Source organism: Staurois parvus, unplaced genomic scaffold (assembly GCF_062004578.1).
Source record: "Staurois parvus isolate SC_StPar_1 unplaced genomic scaffold, SC_StPar_1.0 ptg000422l, whole genome shotgun sequence".
NCBI lineage: Eukaryota > Metazoa > Chordata > Amphibia > Anura > Ranidae > Staurois > Staurois parvus.
Genome location: NW_028318218.1, coordinates 11563377 through 11585306, shown reverse-complemented (window position 1 = coordinate 11585306; position 21930 = coordinate 11563377). Strand labels below are relative to the sequence as shown.

The following is a 21930-nucleotide window of genomic DNA, read 5'->3' as shown; positions in this document are numbered from 1 at the left end:
AATATATCAGTGACCAGTGGCAGTACATTAACCGCTTAATGCTGCACTTTACTAATATTCTTAATTAACCCTTTCATCCTCCCATCACAAAACACCATTCACTGTAACACATTACACTTGTCAACAAGTAAAGATCTGCTAGCCAGTGCCTTGTTAGGTTATTGCACACTTCCTCACAGCGTAGGTGCCACTCTCTACCTCTCTGAGGCCTCTGTATGACATCAAGTCAGAGGCTAGGACTTGAATTCGTCTGTCGGGTAGAGATCACTCCGCCTGACAGATGTGTGCATGCAAGAGTATATGCATTTTAGACTAATGCTGAGTGCAGGAGCACACTTGGCACACCGCGGCAGCCCTGCAAGTGTACTGTGTGAGCTCTGCTTTACATGTTGTAGATTGCTGGTCTCACAGGTGGCAGATGTGGTCAGGAGCTTGGAGATTGTCAGGATGCAATCTACCTCTGATTGCCACTATCTGCGGGTTGCTTGCCCTTGTTGTAGAATGTTCTCTCTGTCTGAAGCTAGCCGCACATGCTAAGGGCTCATTTACACGAGGGACTGGGGGGTTAGGGGAGGGGAGCAGTTTAGCACTATCCGCTCTTCCTTTACCTGCAAAGGCAGCAGCAGGTGGTGCTGCCACAATGCTTTACTTTGCCACAGGAATTATTCTCCGTGTCACATTCAGCTGGAGCTGTGCTGCAACCCCATTCAAAGCATGTGGGGTTTAGGGGGTTAAAACAGGTGGTGATGAGGTGCCTCTTCGCCGCCTGTTAAGCACTCCTGAAAAATGATCCGAGCACAGTCCTTACTGCTAGTGTAAAAAGAGAGAGATCACTCAGTATCCCATCTATGCTAAACATCGTAGATGGACAGATCTCCTCTGCTGGCTATAGTATTCTGACAGCTGGCTTAAAATGTATTTCAACCTAAACACTTGAACCACACATCATGTTGGGCGTGTTCTATATGATCAAAACGATTTAATTGCCTTTTTTTTTTTTTGTCATGCTTTGCTGGTATGATCTAAATAAAAGCAGATCTATAGACGCTTCCGTTCCTAGGGTGACATTGGTTACTCAGTTCACCAGCAAGCAGCTGTTCTACCAGAGTCACATTAGTGAAAACTGTGACATTCAGCTGCTGCTGGAGCTTGCGCACATCCACAGGAATGTGTTTATAGGACGTGCACAGTGTAGTGAGTGAAAATAATTAGCAGAGTAAGGGGAAGACTTAAAAATGAATAATTCGGTCATGTTTTATGTGGCTCTCTACAAAATCACACCACACAAGCGAGCTTTCACATGGTATCAATTAAACTTGAAGAAGGATGCTGATTGGCTGGTCCTGAATGAATGAACTTCTCTCTCCGCCAGCCCTTTTGGCGCCGACTACAGGCAGTCACATGATTAGTCACCACGAGTCTGAAGATGCAATTACTTTAGGATAGTTCTACCCTTCTGTTAGTCTTTATTTGCTCATTAAGATAGGTAACCTGTATTACATTAAAATAGAAGTAAATGCAAAGCTTTTCTTTTTTTTCCTTTTGAGTAGTATAAGGGAGGCTTATAAGCCTTGTAAGTTTGTTGTTGGTTGGTTTGTTTTTTTTTATTTTTTTGCCATTAGTGTCCCATTGGGGAGATCTCCCTTCACTCCTGTTCCATAGCCAAAACAGGACGTGAGATCCCTCTAAAGTGAAGGAATCCCTTGTCCCCCGATCACTAGAGCTAGTGTCCCCATTGGAAGATATCCCCACTATTCTTGTTTTGGGGACAACCCAAAATTTGGGACTTTCTTTTACTTTCACTTTCAGTGATAATGGTAAACAGGATGAATAGAGAGGGTGAATCTCAGACAGCAATAAACAGGTGTTCTAATCCCTCTCCACTCTATCCAAAAAGGAAAAAGTTTTGCCTTTAGTTATACATTACTTTTTGAACCTAAGGGGTCTGTCTATGTATAAATGTTTTTACCAAGATTTAAACAGCTTTCACCCAACATTCGCACACAAGAGTCTACTGGAGGAATTGGTGAATCTTGGATGAATACATTGATAAATTGAACTCTTCATACAGGTGCTGTCCAACCTTCAGAGCCTGTATAATCATTCCCCCAGCACCCTCATCTATGGCATACGACCTTCCATTGACATGAATTTGAAGATGCTGCTGTACAAGTTTATGCACTGGGGGGGTGCCTAAAATATGTGCATGAATGTATGCTCTCAACACAAGTATCTGCTTAAAGGTGCAGCTTCTAATTCATCACTATGGGTGCCTTAGCAGTCAAGCAACCAAACACTGGTATTTTATGGGTAATGCTGGTGCATTAAATCAATCTCCTTCCTGCTGTGGAGTCTTCCTTCGCTTTTGACATTTTCTGTAAAATAAAGGGAACACCCACCAGAGAAACTTAGGCCAGCCATACAGTTGCAAGAAAGTATGTGAACCCCTTGGGATTACGTGGAGTTTTGCATGAATTGGGCATAAAATGTGCTCTGAACGTCATCTAAGTCACAACAATAGAAGAACACCGTCTGTTGAACATAATACTACACAAACATTAGATGTTGCCATGGTTTAATTGCACATAACATGTAAACATTCACAGTGCAGGGAGGAAAAAGTATGTGAACCTTTGGACTTAATAACTGGTTGACCCTCCTTTGGCAGCAATAACCTCAACCAAACGTTTCCTGTAGTTGCAGATCAGACCTGCACAACGATCTGGAGTAATTTTGGACCACTCCTCTTCACAAAACTGTTTCAGTGTAGCAATATTCTTGGGATGTCTGGTGTGAATTGCTCTCTTAAGGTCATGCCACAGCATTTCAATTGGGTTGAGGTCAGGACTCTGACTGGGCCACTCCAGAAGGCGTATTCTGTGCTGTTGCAGCCATTGTTTTGTTGAATTACTTGTATGCTTTGGGTCATTGTCCTGTTGCATCACCCATCCTCTGCGGAGCTTCAGTTGGCGAACAGATGGTCGTACGTTTTCCTGCAAAATGTCTTGATAAACTCTGGAATTCATTTTCCCATCAATGACAACAATCCGTCCGGGCCCTGAGGCAGCAAAGCAGCCCCAAACCATGATGCTCCCTCCTTTATGTTTTACAGTGGGGATGAGGTTTTGATGTTGGTGTGCTGTGCCTTTTTTTCTCCACACATAGTGTTGTGTGTTCTTCCCAAACAACTCAATCTTGGTTTCATCTGTACACAGTATATTTTGCCAGTAGTGCTGTGGAACATCCAGGTGCTCTTTTGCAAACTTCAAACGTGCTGCAATATTCTTTTTGGACAGCAATGGATTCCTCCGTGGTGTCCTCCCATGTACTCCATTCTTGTTTAATGTTTTCCTTATTGTAGTTGTGTCAACAAAAATGTTAGCATGTGCCAGAGATTTCTGTAGGTCTTTAGCTGACACTCTGGGATTCTTCTTTACCTCATGCAGCATTCTGCGCTGTGCTCTTGCAGTAATTTTTACAGGACGACCAAGCCTAGGGAGAGTAGCAACAGTGCTAAACTTTCTCCATTTGTAGACAGTCTGTCTTACCGTGGACACATGAACATCAAGGCTTTTGGAGATACTTTTGTAACCCTTTCCAGCTTCATGCAAGTCAACAATTCTTGATCGTAGATCTTCTGAGAGCTCTTTTCTGCGAGGCATGGTTCACATCAGACAGTGCTTCTTGAAACCAGTAAACCCAAAACAGGTGTGTGTTTTTTAAGGGCAGGAAAGCTGTCAGCAACACATCCAATATCATCACACTGATTGGAGTCAAGGTTGGCTCACTCCTGGCTCCAATTAGCTCTGGGAGAAGTCATTAAGCTAGGGCCTCACATACTTTTTCCTCCCTGCACTGTGAATGTTTACATGTTATGTGCAATTAAACCATGGCAACATCTAATGTTTGTGTAGTATTATGTTCAGCAGACTGTGTTCTTCTATTGTTGTGACTTAGATGACGTTCAGAGCACATTTTATGCCCAATTCATGCAAAACTCCACGTAATCCCAAGGGGTTCACATACTTTTTCTTGCAACTGTAGATGGATTGAATCACTGCTGGTTCAGCAGGTACTGGCCAAAATTCGATTAGTCTATGTGCAGGCTGGTTGTACTGAAATCGATCCATTTATCAACTTCAGTACAACCACCCCATCTGATTTCCCTTCATGCGATCGCTGCCAGCTGTGATCATTGTGTTCTGCCACAACACAGTAGCACTGCAGAAGGGACTGTGTTGATGGGAGATTATACAATTTTCTTTCCTTCCACCATGAGTGAAAGGAAAGAAAATTGCTCAATCTATTGCTTGCCTTATAATATCTTGTAATAGGCGTGGCAGATGGGCTGACCTGAGAATGTCCCCACTCTTTCACCAATGGAAATAAAGAAGTGAGTGGGTGATCCAATCAACTAAAAAAATCACTATTGGGGGAACTGGCCAATTAAAGTATAACTAAAGGCAAAACTTTTTTTTTTTTGTGTGTGTTTTAGATAGTGGAGGTGGATTAGAATACCTGTCCATTTTTATTACTGTCTATGCCCCTAAGGAGATTCACCCTCTCTATTTGTCCTGTTTACCATTATCATTGAAAGTAAGAGAAAATTCCAAATTTTGGGTCGTCCCCATTACAGTAATAGAGGGGAACACTAGTGTTGTTGACCTGGGGGTCCCCAAGAAACTTAATGTGCAGGGATTTTCTCTCACTTTTGTTTGGCTCTGGTACTGCAAATGAAGGTAAACCTCTGCAATGGGACCTAGATGGTGAAAAAAAAATCTCACAGGGCTTATAACCCTCTATCCAAAATGAAAATGGTTCTACTTTTAACTTGGGGAAAAATAATTCCTAGACACAGCACTGTTTGAAGTGGAACAGAGCTCTTGCTATCCTTTGGAAAACTGATTAGCGAGTGATTTTTCCACAGTGTATTCAAAAATGAAGATTCTATTTTGACAGTGTATGGAATTTTGGCAACTTTTACAGAGTTTGATTAAAATAAGCCAAGCAATGTGTAATCCTTTGTCTGGCAGAATAACCAGCCCAACTGGAAGAGATGCACAGTATTTTTTTCTCAGCATTATCTCTTGCCAAGTTCAAAGTGCAGATGCTTCCAGGCAGGAAGCTAATATAGCTGTGTTTCATTCTAACACTCTTTTAACATCATTAAATATTAACTCCGGTTCCACAAGTAGTGGAATCATGGCATGCAGAATTACTGGGATCAGCAATGCCAGTGTGTTTATAGATTGGCCATAAACTCCAGATTTGGCCTGCAACAAAACATTTTCAGTAAACAGAACCATAGGCTGGTTACTCACAAACTGTGGCTATGTAGTCCATGCCCAGTTCAGCAGCTCTCAAGCTACCTATTGCACAATTTATATCGACAGTTGAGAGTGATTGAGAAGACACCTTTTTTTTATTTATTTTTTTGAGACGTTATTCTTTGTAGGATCTGAGGCTCTGTATTACTTGTGCTCACTTAAAGTGACATTAAACTCTGATTTAAAAAAACAAACAAGCATACTTACCTGCTCTGTGTAATGGTTTTGCACAGAGCAGACCTATCCTCCTCTTCTTGGGTCCCCTGCCGTCACTCCTGGTCCCTCCCTCCTCCTGTGTGCCCCAATAGCAAGCAGCGTGCTATGAGAGAACCCAAGCAGGCTTGCTCCCAAACCGCTGCTCTGTGTGCACATTCACACACTAGCATGCCTCGGCCCTGCCCCCCACTTTCTCCTCATTGGCTCACTGACTGTGATTGACAGAAGCGGGAACCAGTGGCTCCTACTGCTGTCAGCTGATGAGGAAGAAGAGTGCCTGGAGAGCCAAGCTCTCATGCAAATTGCTAGATTGGGGGGGAGTAGGGGTTTGCTGCACACAGGTTTTTTACCTTCATGCATAGATTGCATGAAGGTGCAAAAAAAACTTGAGTCTTTACAACCACTCCTAAGCTATTGTCATCATTATGGGAATAGGTAGAGGTTTAGTAGGTGGTTTTTAATCGTATGTAAAGAGAGGCTTACATTTATCCTCTTGTGTCTGGTTTTCTGAACATTTTTGCCAACATTCAGGACACTAAATGTAGTTTTAAGTTGTTACTCGTCTCTCGAGCTGCCTTTGCCACTGATCACTGCAGTAGTAGTGTCTGATCCCTGGTCACCTGTCCGTGGTCCAATCTGCCACTGCTTTGTCCTCTAGTGACCTGAAGGTTGGCAAAAGCATCCACAGAGATCAGCAGGGAACTAGGAAATCAGCAGGAAGTCTCTTTATTGCTGGAACACCTTGAACAGTAGGAGAGGAAAGTACCTAATGTCTTCTGGCAGGTAGCTCTTTAGTTTGTCTTGTTTTAGAGACCGTTGCTTTAACAAACTGTCTGCAAGAACCTAGACATGTGAAAGATAATATTCATTAGTTTTCCATATTTCTTCTTTATGGTGGTGGTTAATTTTCTTCATTTTTTTTTTTAATGAACCTTTCATTGAGTTAACACTTCAGAACCTAGTACTGAGACATTTCTCCTAGTCACCAGTTTGTTTTAAAGTGATTGGGGATCCAGGACACAGAGAAATCTACAGAACACTTCAGAAGGTACACTCTTGGGAGGTCTGACAGCAGGGGATTACAAATTAAATTGGTTCTAAAGGTAGAAGTTTTTTTTTTTTTTTACCTTGATGCATTCTCTGCTTGGAGGTAAAAAACCTAAATGCAGCTCCTCTCCGGCCCCCCCTTATACTTACCTGAGCCAGATCTCAATCTAGAAATGTGCATGAGAGAAGCAGCTCTCTCCTTCCTTATTGGCTCAGAGATGGCAGCTGGAGCTATTGGCTCCTGCTACTGTCAGTCACAGCCAGTGAGGAGTGGACACACACAGACAGTTTGCGAGTGAGCATGCACGAGTTCCCCCATAGCAAGCCTCTTGCTGTGGGGCTATTCAGAAGCGGGAGAAGTCAGGACCACCGGTGGGGAACCCAAGAAGAGGAGGATTAGGGCTGCTCTGTGCAAAACTATAGTACAGAGCAGGTAAGTTTGACACTTTTTTTTATTTTAATAAAAACAAAATAAAAAACATTTTACAATCACTTTTTAGGCAAGCTGAGTGCATTTTCTTCTTTTGCCACATATGCAGGGTTTGCTGGCTTGCATTAGTAGTTGTTACTTGGACTTGCTGTTGAGCACACATAGATAAGATTCTTTACATTAGGCTGATATGCCACATATTTTTATATTTAGAAAACAATTACTAGAATTTCCTTTAGACTCTTGTAAAGTGTAATTAGCCAGTTTGGATCCTCAGTTTGACTTTTTTTTCCCTAACATTTAAAGAATATGTAATCCCAACATTTTATATTCCTGATCTGTGCCTACTGTACCATGTACTTGTATGAAAAAGTATCCTGTTCTTTGTGTTGCTTCCTTTGTGTGAAATCCCTGGTGTTACTGGCAGTGTCTCTGCTTTCCCATTAAAAACTGACCACACTAGGCGTGAGAGCACAGTGTGATAAGCGTTCTGCTTGTTTTGACATGACCCCCACCTCCATTCCTCAACCCCAGATTCACAGAGGCAGTAGCTTCAGCCGGTCAGCCTGCAAAAAACAATAACAGGTTGACAGTGGCCGTAGCTGTCGTCTGTGTTGCTGTGTAATCACACATGGACCGATTACCTGTAGGACAGATGATCACCCCTGGATGCAAACAGCTTCCACCCAAGCCAATCATATATCCCTAACTGAAGGTAATGGCTCTGGAGGCTGCATACAAAGTACAGTAGTCCATAGGCTGAATGATCTGAATTAATATGTGTATGGCCAGCTTTAGTATCCACGTTTGGTGGCTGAGTCATGGCTGCACAGCCAGCTGATGTTGTATGTACACAATGTAAACAATGTCAGACAACTCCTGTTCTGTCATGGTGGGTTGTGTAATGTTTACACATACATACATTTCTGAGTGTTATCCGTAGTCTATTCATGCAGACAGTGCAAGTATGGATCCTCTGATAGCTGGGTGTGATTGCACCTTCATTTTAAATCACACCCTTCGCTTTAGTACTCTGATTTAGCCATGTGGGTGTGGACTTGGTAAATGTAGATGTGCCTTAAAGGATTTGGGGAATGGGCAATGTGTTATTGGAAGGTATGTAATGTTAAAGGACAAATGTACTTTTACTTAAAAAAACTACATTCGTCAAATTTCCATAGCACCCAGACTGGCTGTGCCTGAGGTACAGTGGATATAAAAAGTCTACACACCCCTGTTAAAATGACCTGTTTCTGTGATGTAAAAAAATGAGACAAAGATAAATCATTTCAGAACTTTTTCCACCTTTAATGTGACCTTGAAACTGTGCAATTCAACTGAAAAACAAACTGAAATATTTTAGGGGGGTGAGTAAACATAAAAAACTAAAATAATGTGGTTGCATAAGTGTGCACACCCTCTTATAACTGGAGATGTGGCTGTGTTCAGAATTAAGCAAACACATTCAAAATCATGTTAAATAGAAGTCAGTACACACCTGCCATCATTTAAAGTGCCTCTGATTAACCTCAAATAAAGTTCAGCTGTTCTAGTAGGTCTTTCCTGACATTTTCTTAGTCACATCCTACAGCAAAAGCCATGGTCCGCAGAGAGCTTCCAAAGCATCAGAGGGATCTCATTGTTAAAAGGTATCAGTCAGGAGAAGGGTACAAAAGAATTTCCAAGGCATTAGATATACCATGGAACACAGTGAAGACAATCATCAAGTGGAGAAAATATGGCGCACCAGTGACATTACCAAGAACTGATCTGGGAGGCTGGCAAGAGGCCTACAGCAACATTAAAGGAGCTGCAGGAATATCTGTTAAGTACTGGCTGTGTGGTACATGTGACAACAATCTCCTGTATTCTTCATATGTCTTGGCTATGGGGTAGAGTGGCAAGACGGAAGCCTTTTCTTACGAAGAAAAACATCCAAGTGCAGCTAAATTTTGCAAAAACACAGCTGAAGTCTCCCAAAAGCATGTGGGAAAATGTGTTATGGTCTGATGAAACTAAGGTTGAACTTTTTGTCCATAATTCCAAAAGATATGTTTGGCGCAAAAACAACACTGCACGTCACCAAAAGAACACCATACCTACAGTGAAGCATGGTGGTGGCAGCATCGTGCTTTGGGGCTGTTTTTCTTTAGATGGAACTGGGGCCTTAGTCAAGGTAGAGGGAATTCTGAACAGTTCCAAATATCAGTCAATATTGCCAGGAAACCTTCAGGCTTCTTCTAGAAAGCTGAACATGACAACAACATAACAACCCAAAGCATACATCCAAATCAACAAAGGAATGGCTTCACCAGAAGAAAAGTTTTGGATGGCCCAGCCAGAGCCCAGATCTGAATCTGACCGAAAATCCGTGGGGTGATCTGAAGAGGGCTGTGCACAGGAGATGCACTCGCTATCTGACAGATTTGGAGTGTTTTTGCAAGGAAGAGTGGGCAAATATTGGATGAAGGTTAGCAGTGACAGCCCCATATTTTTGCTCATGCAAGATTCACTTTAAGTCACTCTTCCAGCTTAAATGCTTATAAAACAGAATTGTTCTCAAGATTTTAAGGCTTTTTGTATGATTCCACCTAAATCTGACTTTAACTGAAACTCCTGTGCTCAGCTAAATAATGCACACAATTTAATGTGATAAAGCAGTTGGTAAAATCCTGCATCTCTAGCATGCGTTTGCTTTTTAGAAGCAGTATTAGTGTTTCCACACATGTGACGTTGCCCTGGTGATAATGGACATCACCACTAATATGGAGGCTGCTTTGCACCCATGTAGCTCCGTGGTATGGCGAAGGCTGTAGAGCAGCTGCATTGTTCCTGCTATAATTACTTTATCATTCACAACAGACTTGTCTTTCACTGTGTGAGGCATAAGGTTGCCTGAGTCTAGGTGAAAAGCTGTGAGTGACGCAGGTTCCTCATTCAGAGATGTGTCCATTTAGTAGAGAGCTTTTGATTTTCAGATGTTCACTACACATACCTGATATAGTCATTCTCCAAGCTTGTCTTGGCTAGTCACAATGGTAATGTTTTTGTTGCTAAGGAAATAACAAGCCTATAAGGCTGAGTTCACAGTGATAAAATAAGGAAATAAGTATTTGATCCTCTGCTGATTTTGAATGTTTGCCCACTCACAAAGAAATGATCAGTCTAAAAATCAAATGGTAGGTGTATTGTAACACTGAGAGACAGAATAACAACAAATAATTCAAAAGAAATGCATGTCGAACAATTATCACCGTAGCTTTGCACAGGGGCTTCTGGAGAGAAGATGGATGTCCGCAGTATTTTAACATTTTTATTTAGATTTGTTTAGTTGGCTTTCTGCAAGACAGGGTCATTTGTGGGTTTTATTTATTTTTGCAGTGGAAACATGGATTTACTTTTTTGGCTTTCAATTTGATATTGAAAATTCGCCATTGTGTATACAGGATTGAGTGTAGCTCAGGGTTCGGCAACTGCCGACACTCGTGCCAGAGAAGGCACGTAATCCCCATTCTGCTGGCATACGACAGAGATGCACAGCGAATGCCTGCCAATCCACCTCTTGTGTCCATCCCGAGCACTTTTATCTGACATCTCATACAAGTGCCTGGGTGGGAGGTGGATCAACAGAGACTAGCATGTCAGAACAGGTAGCTATGTCTCGCTGCTGCTTCCTTGCACCACTTTGTATATGGAGGGTGTAAAAACAAATCAGTTTTGATTGTGCTGTCACTGGGGGGACATAATAGCCTGGGGTTTGTGCAGAGTCACTAATAATTATACAAAGAGAGCTTGTGAGGCAGTAACAGAACCTAGCCAATGCAGAGCCAGCATGCTGTATACAGGGGGAAACTGGTTAGCGGGGTTGTTTCAAATACACACAGGTCTTTTGGGCCATACAAAGAAGTGGACAATGTCTGCACTCTTCATTATTTACTCTCGACCCCTGAACTCTTCATTATTTACTCTCGACCCCTGAACTCTTCATTATTTACTCTCGACCCCTGAACTCTTCATTATTTACTCTCAACCCCTGAACTCTTCATTATTTACTCTCGACCCCTGAACTCTTCATTATTTACTCTCGACCCCTGAACTCCATTAACTGCGCCCTGAATTACTTATTCCTCACTACTGCACTCTGCTTTACAAGTTACCGAACCCCACATTTTCTGTTACATTTGACTGACCCCTGCACTGTACATTACTTCTGAGGCCTGTACTCTGTGTTACATACTACTGATCATTGTACTCTGCAATTACTTTTTGTTGACCCCTGCATTCTGCATTTCTTTTGGCCACTGAAGTCTGCATTGAATACTACTGCCCTCTGAGCTCTGCATTACTGACTCCTTACAACTGCACTCTTCAATTACTCCTCACCTCTGCACTGCGCTTTAATAACTACGAACCCTTGCACTGTGTGTTACATATTTCTGACCCCTGCACTCTGCATTACATACTCTGACCTTTGCACTGTGCATTACAAACAACCAACCTCTGGTCTGTGTGTTATATAGTGATCCTGTCACTCTGTGGTTTGCTCCCTGATATCAGAGCCATTTTTACCTACCCTGACATCATAGCATTTCTTTTGACCAGCATCATCAGGCATTTTTCTCCTACTGAGCAATGATTATGGACAGTTTTAACTTTGCTTGGCTTCATTGGTCAGCAGAAAAAACACGTGTTTTTTTTTTTTCCTCCCACTGGCCACCCACACCAGAACATTTTTATTCCCTTTTAGTGACCAGCAGTGTACAGAGTACACCATTCAGTTTTTATTGCTGTCTGTGCCCCTTTTAGGGAGATTCAACCTTTCTGTTTGTCCTATTTACCTGTATCATTGAAAGTGAAATAAAAAAAATCCAAAATTTTTGGTTGTCCCCAGAAAAGTAATAGAGGGGAAATCTTCCAATGGGTCCCCAAGGAATTCCCTTAATGTTCAGGGATTTCCTCTTCCTGTTTGGCTATGGGTCAGGAAGTGAAAGGAAATCCCTACAATCGGAAAATTTGATGGGTTATAACCCTCCCTTCAATGATGGAAGATATGTTATTGCAGTCACTGACAACAGTCTTTGGGGGTTATTATTGTAGACCTTGTCCAATTTTGGGGATTATTTTTTCAAAGTTTAGTTTATGGCACCTCAATTTAATTGCTAAATATTAGTTTTCTTGATTTTATCTTGTCAAGTAGACCTTTTTTTTATTTATCTGGCCCTGTCTATTTTTTACAAACCTTCATCAACACACTATGCTAAAAAAAAAAAGGTTGCCTATCCCTGGTGTAGCCTCTTATGGCAGCTGAATACTGAAAAATGCTAGTTGGCCATATAATCAAGAGCCACTGGCCTGGAGCCAAACATGCAGCACATAAAGTCAAATCTATTGATTCTCATACATGTTCAGTGACTCAGAAACTATTGAAGTCTTTAGATCTGCTTGACAGTCGGGGAGCAATCATTTTCAGTGAATGCATATATTTAGGGCTGGTTCACACCATGCCCGCATCTGAATTGCATAGGAACGTGCAAAATCCACTGCTGTTGCGATCTGCAAAGGAGGTCAATAAAAATTTAATAACTAATTTAATTTAAAACGCAGTGCGTTTGCCCACACCTTCCTGCATGAGATTTGCATGTTAATTTTGTACCATGTGATCCGGTTGCATGCACTACTTTTGGTGCGGTGTGATTTTTCGCTCATTCAAAATGAATGTGCTTGAAATCGCCCCACACAGAGCAGCATGTGAATCGATTCAGCTTCAGTCATGATGTGAACTGACCCTTAAGATCTCATTCACATAATGATGTACTTAACTGTGCACATGTGGAGGGCCATGGTTACCTGCACAGGGATGGACAGGTGCTCTATGCATACTCATATAGGCAGTCCCTGTAATGTCAATTGTGATGTAGCTGCCGCATGGAAACAGCTGCTGCTCACAATGCCTCATTGTGAAGCCGAGTTCTGGTTTCTGGCTTCTTCGGCACCGCTGCTGAGGTGACAGGTGCAGGAGAGGTCCGCTCTCCTCCGCTGAGAGGAGACACCCTCTCCACCGCCGCGGGGGACTCAAGGAGTAAGCACTGTATACATGTCATATCACTATAATGGAGTACAGGGGAGCTGGGATATACATTACTCAGTTATTTACCCAGTAATTATAATTCATGAGTGTTGTGTTACCTCCAATACTGCTGCTTTCAACACAGTAGCTGCTTTCAACACAGCAGCTGCTTTCTAAACAGTAGCTGCTCTTTACACATCGGAAATGTGTTTTCTGATGGTCTTAGGGGACCCCTGTGAAAGGGTCGTTCGACCCCCAAAGGGGTCGCGACCCACAGGTTGAGAACCACTGCAGTAATGTATATCACAGCTCCCCTGTACTCCATTATAGTGATGACATGTATACAGTAATGATTACTGTATACATGTCATATCACTATAATGGAGTACAGGGGAGCTGGGATATACATTACTGTGTACATGTCATATCACTATAATGGAGTACAGGGGAGGGGGGATATACATTACTGTATACATGTCCTATCACTATAATGGAGTACAGGGGAGCTGGGATTTACATTACTGTGTACAGTTTTATATTTTGGACTCTTTATTCTAAAGAAAAATGTAATTTCATAAGCTTTAAGGGGGCGTGGTTGGGGGCAGGCCAGGGGTGGGGTTGGGTGGGGCAACTGGTGGAGAGAAAGGTTTGTGCCTGGGTAGTAGGTCTAGACTCGAAATTTTAAGCCCTGTCCGAAGATGAAGATGAAGCTCCTATTAGAAGTTCCTTGAAAAGCTCACTGAATCTGGCTGCAAAGAGTAATCTAAAAGCTTGCTTGCTGAATTTTTGAAGGATGCAGTTGAATTGAATGAAACAATGTAGATCAAAGCACACCAAATGCCGCATGTATTGGAAAATTAAGAATAAGCCAGTATAATGCAGAAAGCCATTTTTTCATAGTGCATTTGAGGTTAACCTGTATATTCTTTGGAAACTGCAGTGACCACTGGAGTTTTTCATGTAAAATGATTGACTGTGTCCTAATTTTTGATTATAAGTAATAAAGGCAATAGGGTGAATTAATTGTAACTTTTTTTTGTTATTCATTGCAGACCCCGTGGTTATGGGATACACGACAGTGCTGGTACAATTACCCATATCAGGTATAGTTTTCATGTTTGAGGACTGTTTTGTAGACCTGGGACATCAGATATCCCAGTGACATTTTGTCAAAGCAAGTGGGGAGAAAAGTTGCTTAAAGTAATTCAAAACTGAATCATTAGGCTCACCATACTTAACTGTACAGTTCCATTTCTGTATAGTCTCCATTGGATTTAACACAGAACCTATCTAGCCATCCAGTCAATTTGAATCTAATCTGGTAAGCCCTTGCACTACTTAAAGTGGTAATAGGCCCAAAACCAAGAATGTAAAATATAGCCGCGTATGAACCCTTAAATATGGTGGCTGCATTTGTTTTCCTTTTTTAGGCTTTTTTTTTTTTTTTTTTACCCTTCATTTCACCTTCCTGTCTTAGGCTGTCTGTATTCTGGACTAAGTGGAAAAGCAGATGCCTTTGGACAGCAGAATTGTCAGTCTGGGGACTGTAGTAGTATTAGACTAGCAGATTTAGATGGACTTTACCTGCAAGTTAAATCTGAACTTAAGCAAACGCCTTATAAGCTGATATGGCAACATTTTTTCCTTCTGGGACAAAGGTTTTACATGAAGCAAAGCTGACTACTGTAAGTACCCCTGTCAGTGGTAAATGATTTTTCACAATCCTCTAACTGCTATTTTGTTTTGACAGTTTCCTTGCTGAAAAAAAAAGCATAAAAAACCCCCAAAAAAACGAATGCAGCCACCACATCTAAGAATTCGTAAGCTGCAATTTAATACGTTTTTGTTTTTTGGGTTAATAGCGATTTAATTTTTGGTGGATCTTAACCTCTTCCCGTCAGCCCATTCTACATAGACGGCAGACGGGAAGCAGTGCTGATGCAGGCTAACATTCCTGTATGTCAGCCTGCATTGATGTCTCCTGTGCGGTTCACAGAGCATGCACCTCGGAGCCCAGTGATCGGTGTGTCCGCTCAGGCACAGCGGGTCACGTTTCCACTGTTTTTGGGTGATCACGTGATATTTTACCATGTGACTGCTGTGACAAATCATAGCACTCACATAGTGAACAATGAAACTGAAAGTAAAGATCGCTTCTGTCTGCTCTCACACTGACACCTGTCAGGCTGCTTGTCCACTCACTGCAGTGCCAGCCACCCCAGTGCCCCAGTTTAGTGCCCGTGTCCCTGATCACTGCCCCAGTATTTACATAAATAATGCAGAGAGGCCCTGTCACCTGTCCCAGTTCGCACAAAAAACCCCCATACCAGGGTCCCGATCACCGCCGTGCCCCATACCAACGTCCCGATCACCACCGTGCCCCACACCAACGTCCCAATCACCGCCGTGCCCCACACCAACGTCCCGATCACCGCCGTGCCCCACACCAACGTCCCGATCACCGCCGTGCCCCATACCAGCGTCCCGATCACCGCCGTGCCCCATACCAGCGTCCCGATCACCGCCGTGCCCCATACCAGCGTCCCGATCACCGCCGTGCCCCATACCAGCGTCCCGATCACCGCCGTGCCCCATACCAGCGTCCCGATCACCGCCGTGCCCCATACCAGCGTCCCGATCACCGCCGTGCCCCATACCAGCGTCCCGATCACCGCCGTGCCCCATACCAGCGTCCCGATCACCGCCGTGCCCCATACCAGCGTCCCGATCACCGCCGTGCCCCATACCAGCGTCCCGATCACCGCCGTGCCCCATACCAGCGTCCCGATCACCGCCGTGCCCCATACCAGCGTCCCGATCACCGCCGTGCCCCATACCAGCGTCCCGATCACCGCCGTGCCCCATACCAGCGTCCCGATCACCGCCGTGCCCCATACCAGCGTCCCGATCACCGCCGTGCCCCATACCAGCGTCCCGATCACCGCCGTGCCCCATACCAGCGTCCCGATCACCGCCGTGCCCCATACCAGCGTCCCGATCACCGCCGTGCCCCATACCAGCGTCCCGATCACCGCCGTGCCCCATACCAGCGTCCCGATCACCGCCGTGCCCCATACCAGCGTCCCGATCACCGCCGTGCCCCATACCAGCGTCCCGATCACCGCCGTGCCCCATACCAGCGTCCCGATCACCGCCGTGCCCCATACCAGCGTCCCGATCACCGCCGTGCCCCATACCAGCGTCCCGATCACCGCCGTGCCCCATACCAGCGTCCCGATCACCGCCGTGCCCCATACCAGCGTCCCGATCACCGCCGTGCCCCATACCAGCGTCCCGATCACCGCCGTGCCCCATACCAGCGTCCCGATCACCGCCGTGCCCCATACCAGCGTCCCGATCACCGCCGTGCCCCATACCAGCGTCCCGATCACCGCCGTGCCCCATACCAGCGTCCCGATCACCGCCGTGCCCCATACCAGCGTCCCGATCACCGCCGTGCCCCATACCAGCGTCCCGATCACCGCCGTGCCCCATACCAGCGTCCCGATCACCGCCGTGCCCCATACCAGCGTCCCGATCACCGCCGTGCCCCATACCAGCGTCCCGATCACCGCCGTGCCCCATACCAGCGTCCCGATCACCGCCGTGCCCCATACCAGCGTCCCGATCACCGCCGTGCCCCATACCAGCGTCCCGATCACCGCCGTGCCCCATACCAGCGTCCCGATCACCGCCGTGCCCCATACCAGCGTCCCGATCACCGCCGTGCCCCATACCAGCGTCCCGATCACCGCCGTGCCCCATACCAGCGTCCCGATCACCGCCGTGCCCCATACCAGCGTCCCGATCACCGCCCTGCCCCATACCAGCGTCCCGATCACCGCCCTGCCCCATACCAGCGTCCCGATCACCGCCCTGCCCCATACCAGCTTCCCGATCACCGCCCTGCCCCATACCAGCGTCCCGATCACCGCCCTGCCCCATACCAGCGTCCCGATCACCGCCCTGCCCCCATACCAGCGTCCCGATCACCGCCGTGCCCCATACCAGCGTCCCGATCACCGCCGTGCCCCATACCAGCGTCCCGATCACCGCCGTGCCCCATACCAGCGTCCCGATCACCGCCCTGCCCCATACCAGCGTCCCGATCACCGCCCTGCCCCATACCAGCGTACCGATCACCGCCATATGCCATACCAGCATCCGGCATTTTAAGATCTCAACTGATCAATTTTCAAATATAGATCCCATAGTTTGTAGTCTCTATGGCTTTCACACAGACTAAATATGAACTGTTTTGGGTTATTTTTACCGAAAAAATGTAGAAAACTTAACTATTTGTAAAATTTTATTACAAAAACTAAGCAAAAAATTGTTTTCAAATTTTCGGTATATTTTAATTTATATAGCAAAAAAAATCAAAAAAATCCAGTGGTGATCACATACCACCAAAAGAAAGCTCTGTCTACAAAAAAAAAAAAAAAAAAGAATAAAAATGTCATATTAGTGCTTTGTTGCATGACTGAGTAATTGTCACTCATAGTGTGATAGTGCTGAAAGCTGGCTTGGGCTGGAGGGGGGTGAAAGTGTCCAGACTTGATTAAAGGAGGTTAAAGGGGATTGTATAGCCAGCTTGACTTCCTGGTATTTTTTTCTATAGAGAGGTGTTGTGGGGTGTGCGTGCGTGTGTGCGCGCTATCATGTCAGTACATATGACCCTCTTTGTTTTGTAATGCTACACTTTTTATGGTCTGTTACAAACGCTGCAAATTTTAGAAAAACATTTTCCCTAGTGTCAGGCAGCACACAATTGTATGTAATATATTAGAGCATTTGCTGGTACATGTTTTTACATTTAATTGGCAGCACATCTATCATATGTATTTGTTTTCCATTTTCAGCCTCTCACGTTGGGCTTGTACTACTATTATATTCAGGAACTGGCCTTTTACTGGTCTTTAATGTTCTCCCAGTTTACAGATATCAAACGAAAGGTAAGCTTTTCTTCAATAATTATGGTAATTGTGTTCTCTCATGTTTAAACTCCAAGTGTAGAATGTTAAAAGAAATGTACTCTATGAATTTTGGTCTAATTGCTAGGCAGGAGTGATGGTAAAAGGAATCTCATTCTCACTAGTGTATTCTTTAAGGTTCCTGTCACACAATTGGCCTGAGGGAAGTAAAAACAGGCAATTGATTTGCATTTTTTCCCACCACCCACTTACAAGCACAAGCAGACAAGGTGCCCTGGTCGTGCTGCTTTGCATCATGGTACAGCAATTCTAACACACTGTGCTCTACCATGGAAGTGAATGGGGCCATGTGGCTGCAGCCACAAGATGAATTCTTGGCTCAAAGTTGTGGCACATTCCAGCAATGCAAACTTCCTTTCACCGCTCTCTAGAAAAACGTTCCAATATGGGTCACTTTTCAAGGTGAGGGGAGGTTAAATACCACCACTAATTAACGGGAGATAAGCAGAAATGACTTTCATTGGTGACAATAGTAGCTAAGCACAAAGCCAGCCTTTCACATACTTATTTTCGCTCTGGAATCTTAGATAAGCTCCTGATATTAGGTGACAATCAGATGCAGTGTTATAATTTGCTGCAGATATTTTTTTTTAAATGAGTATTGAATTGAGATGTACATCAGTAGGTAATGCTGTGGCGAGAGTGGCCATACACACCCTGACAAAGCAGACACTGTGCAATGGGACATGTTTATTTTTTATGGTAGGTTATCTGTGCCATCACATATATGAAGTGACTTCAAGTTCTAGTAGATAGAGAACAGCACTTAACACATTGTTTAGTACACAATGGCTGCACAGTGTGGTTTGATGGTATGTGGATCTCCTGGTTTGTGCTAGAATTCTACAGTCAGACTTGTCTTATGCTGGAAATTTACTGTATTATTCAGTTCTAATTGAAGCCAGTGGGACACAAGTCCTGTTTGCCTTCAGTCTCATGTCCTTTAATTGTATTTAGACAGTCTCTAATAAAAGCTTGAATTTCGTTGTTCTGTGCTATAACCAAGGTAAAGTATGCCGGTTGTGTATCTATAAACAATGTAATATACATAGAATAGGATGCTTAATAATGCTACAGGACAGTTATTGCCACAGGCAAAGTTTGTGATCTAACCAGTTTTAAAACTTGCTCAAAAGAAGCTTTTATAACAATGACATGCGGCTTCCCAGTTTCATTAGCCAATAACGGTGTTCTGTTTCTTATAAATGCAAAGCTTGCTGGTGAGATGTGTTTGCATTTATAACTAGTTTCTCTAAATATAGGCAAATGTATGGAAACTTGTAATAAAGAAAAATGATTTATTTGTCCATCACGGGACACAGTAAACTTTTCATGACTATGTGGGTTATATACCACCTATGGGTGAATGGACACCGGCCAACCAATCAGAGACGAAGTCCCCCCTTATATAACCCCTTCTACACAGGAAGTACTTCAGTTTTTCACTAGTGTCTGTAAGGCGGATGGTCACTGAAAGTGTTGCTTGTGCTCCAATGAGCATACCTAAGGTCTGGATGGGTTTCCAGGGGAATTGGATCAAATCAGAAAGCTGCTTAGCCAAAATGGATGGTACATGAGCCTCACTGGATAAAGAGAAGAATCCTTGGGGGTTTTGCCTGTAATGCAGCCTTATGGCGCTGGACCCTGTGTAACCCTGTGCAGTAGAGACTGACCAAGGCATTGTTCTGGTAGGGTGCTGTACAGGTCTGAGGCAGTGGCCCCATTTAATAGGAGACAGAGTCCTTGAGGGTCTATGACACAGCCCGCCGTGATGGATGAAGGTTGGTACCTGACAGAAGTCAGGACCTACAGCAGGACTGGTAAGCTGCCTCTGTACTTTCATAAAATCAAATTGTGGTTTTTGAGGGAAAGGAGGTGTATTTCTGCTGCAGTGGGCTATGGTACTACTAGGGGGAGTGCTTGCTGTGAACCTGCCATTATGTCTGCATGTGTTGTTTTTTGGAGGCCACTAGGGGGAGCAGAATGCCTGGAAGTGCAGCTGGCCGCAGGGCATGCGCACAAGTATCATGCGCAGTAGAGGTTGGAAACGGAAGTTGGCCATGTTTCTTTATCTGGCATCCTGGACACTGTGGTGGGGACACAGAGCAGGCTATTTGGTGGGGGCATGTGAGTACTCCCCTTGGTGGGGACAGTAGGCCAGTCAGTCAGAAAGCAGGGAGTAGCGGTCTCAGTGAGTGTTTGTTTACCACACAAAGTGCATAGCTGTATTGGTCCCTGTGTTGCTCTTTTCTTGGCATACAGGGTAAAGCACTTAATGAAGTAATGTCTTCCAGAAAGCGGAGTGGGGGAGGCACGGCAGGAAGGGTCACTAATGCACCACCGTCGGGTCCTGAGGAGCCTAGTCGGAGTTCTGTGATATCCTCTCCTGAAAGGCCAGAGTTAACTGAGAAGGCTGAGCAACTGCGGTTGTCTGGCATTGTGGCTGGTGCTTCTGCATCAGCATATGTAACCAAAGACTATCTTGCTTCTGCCTTAGGCAGGCCATAGATGGGCTGTTTATCGGACGAATTTTTGGCCGATAAACGAAAAATCGGTCGGCCCCGTTGCCGATGCCGCCACCAATGTCAAAGAAAACTGCCGTTTTTCGTGGATTTTCCAGCATGACTGATAAAAATAAATGACAAGATCCGTGAAAAACGTCTGACGGGCTGGCCCCACTAACTGCGTGAATATCGGACAATTTTTTGCGCGTCGCTAGAGCCACCAATCCTGGAGCAGGAATGGGTGAAACCTGAGGATGAGGAACTGGGGGAGGGTCAAGCAGTAGAAACTCTATCGGAGGGGTCACAGCCTGAAGAGAAGCAGGCAATTTCTGCATCTCAATCACAGAGGTTATTTTTGCAGTACCTCCGTGACATGGTACACTGGTTTCAGGGTACCTCCAGCAGAAAACTTTGAGGTTATTTATTCCTCTCTGGGATCTTTGAAACCTCCGCAGAGGTTCAGGCCTTCCCAGTAAATTCTCTTCTGGAACAAATTATGTATGCTGATAGGGATCACCCAGACAGGGTTTTGGTTCTGCCAAAATGGTTTTCCTTTTTGTATCCCATGGAAGAGATGTTTGTTAAAGTGTTACTAAACCCATGACCCTGCATTCACTTTATCTGATCTCCCACAGTACACACACTACATGGAAATGCAATTGTTTTAGAAAAAATAAACTGCTAAATACCTTTTCTCATCAGCAGTTGGAGCAGTCTTGTGACTTCAATCAGTGTCCAGTAGAGCACTGGTTAAAGCTTGTAGGGGGGAGTTTTCTTTCTGCTCTAGGAGGATGCAGAACCCCTGACCTCTGTCTGGACATTGCTGATTGGCCCTGTGCTGATCACAAGAAAAAAAAAAAACCTCTCTAGCAATACACATAAAACTGAGCATGTGCAGTGTGTCTCCACATGATATGTCTTATCAGAAGATAAGAGGGAGACACTGGAAGAAGGGGAGGATCAGACAAGTCAGGATCAAATAGCATTTTTACACAATGCAGATGATTAACCTCTTAGGTTTCACAGTGAATATAACCATCATGCTTTACTGTATATATAGACTGGGTTTTCTGTTGTAGGATTAGTAACACTTTAAGAAATGGGGTATGCCTGTAGTGGATGCGGCTGTTTCATCCCTGAATAAGTCTTTAATATGTCCTGTAGATAATGTCCAGGTCTTCAAGGATCCAGCAGATAAGCTGGAATCTCCTTAAGGCCTCTTTCTTCCTGGGCAGGTTCTGCCACACAGTCTGCAGTGGCAGCTATTGGCATTTGCCAGAGTCTTTCTGACCGTGTCAAGTGGTTTCTTGGAAGGTCTTCAGGGCAGGGGGATTATTTGGTTGAG

General features: G+C 44.5%; 1 protein-coding gene across 1 annotated transcript in view; it reads left to right on the top strand.

The window, feature by feature from the left end:
- The window catches only part of CERS5 (ceramide synthase 5), a 110490-nt gene that overhangs the window by 41292 nt on the left and 47268 nt on the right, over positions 1 to 21930 (top strand). The window contains exons 5-6 of the mRNA XM_089687251.1: positions 14140 to 14190; positions 17950 to 18042. Coding sequence (XP_089543377.1) covers positions 14140 to 14190; positions 17950 to 18042 — 144 coding nt within the window. The remainder of the gene's footprint in view (positions 1 to 14139; positions 14191 to 17949; positions 18043 to 21930) is intronic.